At 32.7% G+C, this 11,955-nt stretch overlaps 2 protein-coding genes across 3 annotated transcripts in view; one reads left to right on the forward strand and one right to left on the reverse strand.

Annotated features, from left to right (window-relative positions):
* The window catches only part of LOC119828729 (transcriptional-regulating factor 1-like), a 17,652-nt gene extending 12,583 nt beyond the window's left edge, over window positions 1–5,069 (forward strand). The window contains exon 13 of the mRNA XM_038350972.1: window positions 858–5,069. Within this exon, the coding sequence (XP_038206900.1) occupies window positions 858–1,023 (166 nt within the window). The 3' untranslated portion in view covers window positions 1,024–5,069. The remainder of the gene's footprint in view (window positions 1–857) is intronic.
* Window positions 5,070–5,273: 204 nt separating this feature from the next.
* Window positions 5,274–11,955, reverse strand: part of LOC119828417 (dolichyl-diphosphooligosaccharide--protein glycosyltransferase subunit STT3B) — an 11,452-nt gene continuing 4,770 nt past the window's right edge. Inside the window, exons 8-14 of one of the 2 annotated variants that reach the window (XM_038350556.1) lie at window positions 11,459–11,649; window positions 11,069–11,171; window positions 10,233–10,475; window positions 9,618–9,715; window positions 9,237–9,365; window positions 8,553–8,637; window positions 5,274–7,559 (exon numbers count right to left, since the gene is read on the reverse strand). In XM_038350556.1, coding sequence (XP_038206484.1) covers window positions 7,482–7,559; window positions 8,553–8,637; window positions 9,237–9,365; window positions 9,618–9,715; window positions 10,233–10,475; window positions 11,069–11,171; window positions 11,459–11,649 — 927 coding nt within the window. In that variant the 3' untranslated portion in view covers window positions 5,274–7,481. Of the gene's footprint in view, window positions 7,560–8,308; window positions 8,347–8,552; window positions 8,638–9,236; window positions 9,366–9,617; window positions 9,716–10,232; window positions 10,476–11,068; window positions 11,172–11,458; window positions 11,650–11,955 lie in introns of those variants that run through there. The other variant, XM_038350557.1, reaches the window with a different exon arrangement.

The following is an 11,955-nucleotide window of genomic DNA, read 5'->3' on the forward strand; positions in this document are numbered from 1 at the left end:
CTTTTCGCCCGGTTTCCGAGAAAAGCGATGTCAGTCAGTCAGTGGGTGTGTAGCTTTATATAGTATAATAATCGTCTCTGGCCATAATAATTATAGACTTAGATTTTTTAACGAACGCGATACGTATAGAATAAGTCTCGCCTAATTTGCATGAATCGAAACACTAATTCATTGTGGAGATATAGTTTAGGTGCGATGTATTTATATTATTGGATATTAAAAGGATTTTACAAAGCGAGGGATGTTATCTTTTGATTAATTGATGACACTTATAGCTGTAGACATATTTAGGTAAAATATCCGAGTTTTAATGTTATCGATCTTTATTGCATGTTGGAATAAATTTTATGCTTTATAATCAATAAACATACAGCTTATTGTTTATAATGCTAATACAATAAAGTGTAAATCTATTTGACATAGCACGATTCTTTGGGAACCAACGACCGCAGTGTGAATTTGTTGGTTGATAACAAAACAGAACAAGAAAATCTTTTAAAATAAGCCACATTACATAATAAACTCAATATACTTTTTTATCCGATGATGATTAATAATTAAGTCCCAGGGACCACACTATGTCGAATAGTCTCAAATGTTGTAAATAGAATTAAAGCGTAGATTTAAAGGTTCATCTAATTTTTGAAATAACGGTTGTCTGTATTTATTATAATAACTGCACACTAGGTTAGAGATCGAATTCGATCTAAAAATTGTTTGGTAATTAATAAAAATGATTAGATCATAAATCCTACTTCATTAACGCTTACTGCTTCGTGCTTTTTTATTTTCTCTATCTCTTATTGCTTTTCGTTGTTTTGTTGCTATTTCTAAACATTTATCCTGTTATGTTTCAGAGTATTTAACAAAGTAAAAAGTCGTAGCGCACACATGAAGTCGCACCGGCCACTCGACGCCGAGCCGAAAAGGCCTAAACTCGAAAAGCCTTATGAAAAGGTCGAGAGATCTGACGACAGATCCCAAGCGACTACTGAATACCAAAATAAAACGCCTACACAATAATTTGTTGCTCACTCATTCCGCCCACGCGTCATTTTTGCCTCAGCGCTACTAATCACAATTATTCAAATATGTATTAGTTGGGCTTATGTGTTACGTGTTACTTGTTACTCGTTATGTTGCGTGTCGCGAGTCACGCGTCACGTGTCACGAGTCACGTGTCACGTGTCACTTGCACTCTCGCGTGCACTCGAACCACACCTGCACATTAACAATGACGAACCGCTCGGCCTCCGAAAATGCCTAAGCATTTATTATGATAATGACAAAATAGATATATACTGACATTTAGAAGTGACATAGTTCTTAGTAGCTAGACGTAAGGGGTATCGACGCCCAAACTAAAATTATCGATCGTCTCAAAATTCTTATAACGCTAAGCCTAAAGAGCGGTAAATATTTTGTATACACGTGTAGATATAGGTACTTGGTAAAGTAGGATCTTGGTAAAGTTTTTATATGACAGACTTCTCAACGTGACTGCAAGTGTGATGTTGTAAATATTTAGTAGTTGTTAAACAGTACAGCAGATCCGGGCGAGCTATAGCCTAAAGGTGAATGTATAGTAAACTCGTACATGTGTAATAGAAAAGTACATACGCGTATAAATTAAGAATTTCTCGTGTAGTAACTACACTACCTCGTTTCTATTCGCCCTCGGTTTTAGTGCGAGCCCAGCTCATTGTTATATTTGCTTATTTTGCTCATTTTGTTATTTATTATTTTAGCTTTATAATTAGACAAATTTAAAGCGCAGAGTATTTTTGCGTTTTGTTTTAGATAGATTATCGTATAACGGAATTCAATTCAGCATCCGTACCTACCGAAAACTAGTCACATATCGATGCAGTTTTAGAAAAATATTGAACAAACACGATCTGGGAATAACTCGGTATTGAAATGGTAACTACAACTTAACGAAGCACCTCAAAACGATCAATAGTGATAAATATAACACCGATATAATCTTCAAAATACAATGTCATATTTCTCGATACCTGGTTATTCACAGAAACGATATTATAAATAATATTAAAAAATAAATGGAGGGAATAATATTTTTTTACAGAAATATTAATAAAATGCTCAAATGTTCTATATTTTACGTTGGTAATTTTATTATCTTGTTCCTGTTATTTATTCTTTATTGTATATCTGAATGTGTACTAATTTGTGAATGTAAATTATGTTGTATGAATCGATGTAAGATATTGTATGTGCGTGTACTACGTGTTGTGATAATTGTATGTTATTGTTTCAGTAATAAAGCTGAGTATTGTAGTTGTAGCTACGAACGGAGCAATCGTCCATTGCTCAATATCTCACGTTACCTTAGACCTGCCTGCAATTCTAAACTCATTTCGTCGCTGCCAAACTGAGAACACATTGTAATAACTTTCGTGGTTGTGAACTTTCTTATTAAACTTTTCGTCTTCCTATATAAGTACTTGACGTTTTCATTCGATTTCAAGGCAGTATTCCTTTTAAAAGACATAATATTATATTTAACACACGTACGTTTGAAATTAATTTGTTGTTGAGTCGTAACGATTTTAGATTAATTGTGACAAAAGCGTTAAACGCTCTCAGTATTATGGATTCGGGAAACGAAACGTAGAATTTTGTTAAATTATCTATAGTAGAAGTCTAAACGAGGCCGTTAAAGTGGATTAGCTCAGTTATCGCTGGGGATATACCTACGTTATGTATTTCATTACCCGAATGGGTGGGTATATATACCTATAAATATATAAATTACCTAACTTCTGCCAACGTACAACTCTGTCGTTATATATTAAGTAGCTCTATAATGTACTTATTTTATATTAATATTAATTATAAGATGAATTTGAATAGCTATGTTGCAAACTAACTTGAGTGATTATTTGGTTGTGTTGTATCTTAACAATATAGACAAATGTTCACATATTGTTACTAATTTTATCTTCCAATCCCTTGTGCCAAACAAATCTTAATAAATCTAGGTTGTCGTGTACAGATATAAAATATAGATTTATTTGTAACCATTATTTACCATTAAAACCAGTGTATTAAAAAGCCAAATTAGTTTAGTTAAATCGTTTTGAATGTCCCGTCTTAAATATTAACTGCGGGTGATATAAGTTTAAGTACTGCAAATGAATAAAATTTAAAAATTTAATTTTTGTATTTACCTAATTGAATTATTTACAGTCTGCGAAATATAAATATATATAGAATCTGTATAAAAATTCGAAGTACTAGATTATTACTTTTAGATTGAATGAACTTTTTATTGATTACTTTTAGATTGTTTTTGAACGAAATTAAACAAAATGATGGGTATGTATTGTAAATACAATTTGAAATCATTAGTTTCAGATATAGCTCTTCTTCTACAAAATTACACATGATAATTAAGGTCAAGTCCCTCCAGAGAGATTTCTTAGCTATTAAGACTGAAGGCTACTACAAAATTTCGCTTTCATTATTTTAGACTATCGTATGTCCCTCGTGTTACGCTTCTTCCTATCGCAGTAGGTATATTATCACAGATAAGCTAATCCCATTCCATGTGCCAAAACGTACTAGTCAGGGTGTAGCTTTATAGATCACGCTATCACCTAAAGTCATTATCTATAATAATAGCAAAAATTATTCTTTTAGAATATAAAATCGCGACATTTAGATTTCATTAGAAACTCTAAACGAATAAATAGTAGCGAAAATGTTGAAATAAGTATTAAATTATTTATAAGATCAATTGATAAATAGAGTGAACTATCTTATTTCAATTTAAACATAGAAGTGCCTTACAATTTTATTTTTGTACTATTATTATTTTGTTTGTTTTAATTAAAAAGAATACGAAGCACTGTAAAATTGCATTTATTACATACTCTGCGGCCGCTCTGCTGGCTCAGAGTGAGTACTACAGACGTGATCGGCCTTAGTTCTACTAATACTTATATTGTCTACAAAATATACTGATATCTCTAAGTCTTGAAATTTATATTAAGGAAATATTAAAAATATACACACATCGACGACAAAATAAGGATACAATAAATACATGTCAATTTACTACGTTAACCACTGAAGTGAAAGTTTACCTTTATTAAATGTAAAATTAAATAATTTTAGGAAACAAAAACCAAGTTTAAGTTTATTCTAATATTAAATTCTTCCATCGTTTACCACTGTTCTATCTAAAATCTATTTCCCCGCTTAGTAACCTTATTCGTTGCTCTTGTAGCAAATGTGTGTAATTGTATATATTTATGTATTTTATATATTTGTGTCATAATGTACTCATTCATAATACCTAATATTGCTATATATTGTAATGATATTTTGTAATTTAAGTGAATTATATTCTTCTAATTTTGTATCGAAAATTTGTACGAAGGAATATCCTTCAATGCCATAGAGTGTTACCACTTCATAAACTTACAAATTTAACACCATCGAAAGCATTTAAATAATGAATAATATTTCGCTTCCTGTGTGGAACGCATCCGGGGAATTGCATTCACCGGCACGTTTATTTACGTGGTAGCACTGTATCAAAATAATACGTACTTAATACGTTTAGTGTAATAGTAGAATGTACATGAAACGTGCCAAATGCACGATAATTTGATATTACACTCTGTGTTGTGATTTTGAACGTTCTGTAAATTACAAATCTTTGAAATACTATGAAAAATTGTAGGACCTTTTAGATTAGCACAATTCTTCGCGTAGACATGTTAGGTCATTTAATATATGAGCATTTAGATTAAACATTATAGGTAATGATCGAAAGATGTAAATGTATTAATTATAAATTCTAGATTCATTGTTATATTGAATGTGATGATTTGTAATGAACAACGACTAAGCTCGAGTCCTGTCCCTCTCCCTCTGGGCGACTTCACAACTTCGCATATCCTTGAAACAATAAGTAATTAAATAAAACTATAACATATATATTGATAAATTTATTAGGGTAACTAATTTTTTAAGACAATGACTATTACGTGATCTTTTAGATTGTCTTTATTAATAAATATTTGGTGAAGGTTTTGTCAACTTGTTTTTCTATTTCAACCCCGTTTCCCCCGTTTTCAGGTATTTTCATTTAAAAAATAAAACATTATTTTGGTGGCATATTTGTGCGTCCTTAATATATCACAAGAAATATTCATGCGCTCATGCTATGAGCATGGGCTCTGAGCCTACCATATTATTATTATTATTAGGGCTTATATATAATAAATAAAAATCAGTCATCATCATCAGCTGTTTAATCAGAACACATTGTAAAGTACAATAGCATCTTATCTAGACTATAAACCTCTGTCACAATAAGAAAACAATATAGTGCTGTGCAACAATAAAATTAAACAACATAATATTCATAATAAGAGTCAGTTGCGAGAATTGAAAACTTAAACACGCACACAAGAAGTCAATGCATGAAAAACTAAACGACCTTTTATATGCACTGGTCGAAAAAGAAACGACTATTAGAATGTTTCAAGCTACCTTAATCCTCTCTTATGTATGTAATGAGTGGTATTGTATTTCACTGATCTTAACGAGTATAGTAACTATATTAGACTCCACTCCTCAGACGAAGAAACTCAATCTCTTTATCTCTTTGGTGGTAATAGCGCTATAACATAATATGCAATGCATTCCTTGTATATTTCGCTATAAGAGCTGGAATTGCACTTTTTCCGTCCACAACTGCACAGCAATACAAAACATATTTAAGTATGCTAAGTACATAAAAGTAAAAGCTAATCTCGATTGAACATAGACCAGTGCACTGAAATAATTAACACCTATTCAAAAAGCCTTCATTTTCCATATCATTGAGATAAGTACCTGTATATTTATCGTTTAAGCGGACAGTTTAGGTACATAACAAATATTTAAAAATTTCCTTCCATTAAAAGTAGATTCTAGCTACTTTATATATTATTTAGTACCTTTGGAGTAAGTTTTCGTGTTTGTTTTCCATCAAGTCATTTTGAAAAGTTAAGAATTTTGAATTTATTTTAATTCGAAAAAGTGACACATACTTAACCATTTATAAAATGGGAATCTTAAAAGTGAGTGTTGAAAAGTGAGTAGTACAATATAATGGTTATGAAAAACATTATGGAACAATATTCAACTATTTAATTAACATACAAATGGACGTCGTAATCACGTACACTAAACTAGGAGTGGAGAACCGTCACGATACAAACAATCAAATTATAAGAGTATAATGGCAGAAGAATTAATTACCTCGAGATGTATGAAAAAACATGAATCTAATGCGGCAGTTAAAAGAAGGCATAAAGGTTCGATTCAGGTTCTCCAAACCCGCACTAACACACTTTGCACTATAAATAATATCGACTACATGGCCATTTAGATTTTTCTATAATAAAATCAATAGCATACAACATTGTTTCCTCGAAAAACACCGATCGTAATTGTGCTTTTAGAGTTCAAATTGTGCCTTTAGAATAGAGATATAACATTAAATAAATAGATAAGAAATGCAAGTTAATATTCAAATAAAAACACAAGCTGCAAAAATTAAAGAATTCATTGAGACCACGTAATCGATAGAAATTTTTTATTAAAATCAAAAACAATCGCCTAAAAATTTAAGAAACACGATATCTAATGGACTTAATACACATAATTGGTGTCAGTCACGTAGTTTAAAACATTATCAGTGGTAATGATGCCCGCCACAAGTTATATTATCGATCCGAATATATCTACAAGATATTAATAATTTTATATAGTGACAACAAACTAGATAGCATACAATTCATAACATATTTGGCCAAATCATTTGTAATATTCCTAAGGGGCTTTTTTGAGAAAAAATACATATCATTATAATTTAACTGAAATTGTTGAAAATGTAAAATTACTTTATTTTACAGGGTAAATCTCTCATGATGTTTTTACAAGTTCCAAATCAGTTTTCATACAAAAATATGTTTGATAAGAATTAGTACATGGTAATGCAGTAAGTCACACTATTGGCAATATTTATATGTACAATACAAAGAAGTGTACTACTTAGTTTTAAACGAATATATTCCTGAAAACCTTGCGTTATAAAACACCCGCATAGTGTTAGTTATTCATGAAATTACAATCCAATTTATCGCTATGTGTTACCTACGAGGAAAATCATCAAACACGTGTACAAGATTTCTCTCATTCGTCTGGCTTCAGAAGTGCTACTTGATTAAAACAATTTGAGTCTCTCCACTCCGCTAAATAAAAACACGTGTAGTAAATAAAACATTCAACTATAAAATGATTTGATACATCCAGATGTTAAATTGAAATGAGTTTTATTTTCATCAAAATAAGAAGCACTTAAGCTTGGAATCATGGAATGGTTAATTGTACAAGTTGTTTGATGACACGATCTTAGCGCCGCATCTACCACTGATAACTCTTAACTAGGCTCGAGGTCACTCCAACCTCGTCATTTTCTTACCTTTCACAACTGTTGGCTTGTTTTTAAGCAGACCTTTTCTTCTTTTAGATGTCTGTCAAAAGAAATAATGCTTCTTTACATTTCTATTTACTTGAAAAACTAACTATTCCATATTTTTTTTTTTTTAGAATATTATATGACTTATAAACGTGAAACTATGGAACATTTTCTGTTTGACAAATTTTAATCCATGCATGAAGATAAAGATTTAAACGTTCATGTTTATAATGTTAATTGATGTGCAATAGAAATAATGGAATAAAAACTGATTTGCACAATGAATGAAGCTTCCATTATGTTACTATGAAATACATAAATTATTCAATAAAGAAAAAACAAAATACGCTTGCACATGAACAAAAACACATTCACAATACATTCATGCAACATAAATAGAACAAAAAAGAACAAACAATTTTTTTTTTTTTTTCACTGAATTTGCATTTGTCTCCGTAGATCGTTTTTTTATAGAAATAAAAAGGAACTAATAAACAGCTACAAATACATTTTACTATACCATGGATCCTACATCATACGCAAGCTGCAACCGAAAATAAATTTCCCGCTTACACGTTATGACTTCGACATGATAAACAGTATTATTAAAAAACAAATCGACTTGAAATATAACCGCAAGAATGTTACGTCTACTGGAGAGTATATAGAATTCAAAATATCACAAAATCGATGAAAATGAAAAATGATTATTGAAGATAGTCATTTGAATTGTTCAAAAGCTTCAACCTAATAGGACACACAAGACTCCACACAGAAAAACAGACATATACAAACCGGGGTTTAATTTGTTTATTCTCTCGCAACTATTGCTGGGACCTCGCCTAAGACAATTTTGTAATTAGAAAATTATCTAGTTTACACTACACATTTATCTACATATGTGTTTAAACATATAACATTAAGTCAAATATTAAAAAAAGTGTTTAATTTTTTTTCTGCATTTGGGTAAAAGAAAACATTGCTTCTGTATTACTAAAACTACACATTAAAAGGTTAGAAAATAGTTTCATAAGTGTAAGAGTTTTACCTTTTTGGAGATAGCATTGTTAGTGGATATTGTCCTCTTGGCTAGAGGCAGCCGAGGACGATTGAACTCATCCGGCTTCTTCACTCTGAAATTGTTTTCATTTTATTTTAATTTAAAAGTTAAGTGCAGGAAGAACAAATCGATCGCTCGTCTCTAATGTGTTTCGAAATATTTTATTTTATGAACTTGTAATCCTACTAATATTATAAATGCGAAAGTTTGTAAGGATGTGTGTGTGTTTGTTGCTCTTTCACGCAAAAAAAACTACTGAACCGATTGCAATGAATTTGGTACGTAGACAGCCGGACAACTGGAATAACATAAAGGCAGCTTTTTACCACGATATTCCTACGGGATACAGACTTACGCGGGTGAAACCGCGGGGTGCAGCTAGTACATTTATATGCTTGTCCAGACTTTCGTTCGCGAACGTTTCGTCATCGTATAAGTATATGCAAGTGCACGTGTTGTCTAGTACCTATATAGGGAGTCCCGCTTATATATTTTTTACACATTCGCGTTTGCAAAACTTTAAGTACCATTGAGAATTACTGGTACGACTCCATGTATACATATGTATGGCTGCGTACGTTTATACTTTTACTCTTTTGTGTGCGTGCGCATGTGTAGATGTGCGTGTGCGTGTGTGTAGGTGTGCGTTTATGTTTGTGTGTGTGTGTTTACCTGTATATCCTAACGAGCCAATGCTCGGTGGTGTAGGCTTCCTCAAGGTAGGTGAGTTTGAAACCGCGGTTGCCGGGCAACGCGTTGCGCGTGCGGTCGTAGCCCGGCGGACTGCCGCCAGAGTCGTATCTGTTGCGATTCAAAGAAAATTCAAATTTCTATTTTATAATCTGTTTGATATTGACAATATATGTTCAAAAAATTATAAAACCTAAACCTATTTTTTTATTTTTATATGAACATCTGTTACATAGTACAAATAATAACAAAAAAATAAGTTCGTTTACTAAACATAATTTGCTGTTGCTGTTTGGTCAAGCAGATTAAATTATATAGTTACCTAAGCACTATTTAGCAATGGATAAAGTTATTATTATTTACCTATAATATGATAGCTTGTACATTAAACAATTTAACATAGTCTTGGAACCTTCCGCATCTACCCTATATTCCCCTCTCTCTGTGAAATAATCAGCTTCCTGAAACAAAACAGGATAATATATAAACAATACGCATAAACAGTAATTAATTCGTATCATAATCACAACCTTTTAGAGCATTCTTAATACGAATAATTTCTGGTAAGGAACTCAGAGCTTCTGTACTGTAACGCCCACGCGATACCAAAAAACCATATAGCAGCTCATATATATAATTAATTACCAAGTTGTTTCCATATTTTCTCTAAAATACAATGAATACTACAGTAGTGAGACTTTCTGCCTGTTCCTGTCTACTTCGATATCATGCTTGACCTCACAAAGTAAACCTTTACAGCGAACCACACACAGAGAGTGTATGTATTTTATTTCTTTATACTCTTATATTTACTTTTTAACTTAACCAGGGTGCCTGGCAGATATTGCTATTTAGCAATAAGGCCGTCGTTTATACGAAATATTAGCCAGTAACCATTTTGTACAAGGTTCACTTTATTTATTTTTTTCCACAATAAAGAGCATCACATATAAATAAGTAACAAAAAGGTGCACCCACGTGTATATCCTTGGGGTGCTCCCCCTCGGCGATGCGCACCATCCAGATGAACTTGTTGATGTCGTCCCCCGAGTAGCCGATGGCGCCGCCGAAGATGACCAGCACGTAGTCCACGTCGAGGCGCGTCATGATGGCGTGCGCGGCGCTCTCGTTGCTCGCCATCGCCTTGCCCACCAGCGCTATGTGCGAGTTGTTCCACGTGTTGTTGTCCACCAGCGTCGTGCGGTTGCCCATGCCCGCTATCTGCCCACGACCGTAAGCCGTTTTAGATGTATGCATACACCGTCAAATTGTAAACACCGTTCGATTGTAGTATACTAGCTTTTGCATGCGCTAAATTCGGGGTACCCCCCCCCCTCAAGCTCTTTTTTTCCCCTTCCTTTTGAATCACTATCTATATAAAACGTTGCTTAACTGTTAAGATCTAAACATATTATACTACGTAGTAGTCACGCGAGATTGTAATCCGGCGAAATGTGTGATCCGTAACGTACATTCGACTTACAATTTAATGCTCTGTCGACGCGTAACCTGCACCTGAGTAACGTTTGGGAAGAGTAAATTGTTGGCATAATGCGTAAATGCAATATATTCGCATTATAGCCTAACAGAAACTTATGCGTTTCAATGCAAGCGAATGTTACGCATCATAATTTGTCACACACAGTTTGAAATCTAGCGAATTATATTATTTAATCTATTTTTGTTATCTTAAGGCGACATATGACGTGTGAAGAATGGCCATATTAATTTAAAAAAAATCCATCATTTCAATAACGATCTTTGTAATCTTATTAACAACGTAATAAAATATTACAGTAAGAGACAATAAATACCTGATAACCATAATCCCACCAAGACATAACTCTAGCATCTTCAGCCGTGTTTTGTGACAACCAACCGTAAGCCTCTCTGAAGTCATCCAATATCCTTCTTGATCTACGGATAAAATTATTAAGCAGATTAGATATACTGCACAAACACCCCATTGATGTAAATGAATTTGACGTGTATGGAATGATCTCTCAATGCAGGTACATAAATTATAAAAGTCGCTTTTTGTCCCCTTTAACATCGATTATTGTTTTTACTTTACAATGTAAAGCTAACATGTAAGTGTTTATGTTCATTATTAGTTCACACATTCAGAATTGACATTTCACATATATTACATTATACATATTTTTTCATAGTGCAAACACATAGAAAAGGAAATAGACACTCACCCGTCATTACCATAGCTCGCCAGCACAATACTAGGGCTGGAGTACGCGTTAGAGGTGGCCCAAGTGCAGTGAACGGAGAACAACATCAGCAGTATCATAAAAGCAATGACTGTTCCGGGCCGAGCATACAGTCCCAACCCCTGATCCTGAACCTGTGTGGGCTCCTGGATACGCTTCTTGGTTTTACTGGCCTGGATACAGATGCTTAATTTAATATACATTATTATCTATGGTCCTATTGAAATGACTCTGAATACAGAATTTCTTAAGCGTATAATTTTCAATATAAAAGTGTGATAAAGGACGGGTTACACTATCGAAAAAAGAATTTAAAGAATAACGTTCTAGGTTTTCTGGTCAAGTTGATAGTTCTCCTTTTAATATTGGTCAAGATTATAATATTTTAATTAAATAACTTTTATTTAAATCCTGTTAATTTCTATTGTACTGCTGACAAATGTTTTTTTGTGTAAAGAGCCTATCAGACACCAACCCAA

The sequence above is a fragment of the Zerene cesonia genome, chromosome 8 (genome assembly GCF_012273895.1).
Source record: "Zerene cesonia ecotype Mississippi chromosome 8, Zerene_cesonia_1.1, whole genome shotgun sequence".
In the NCBI taxonomy this organism is placed as follows: domain Eukaryota; kingdom Metazoa; phylum Arthropoda; class Insecta; order Lepidoptera; family Pieridae; genus Zerene; species Zerene cesonia.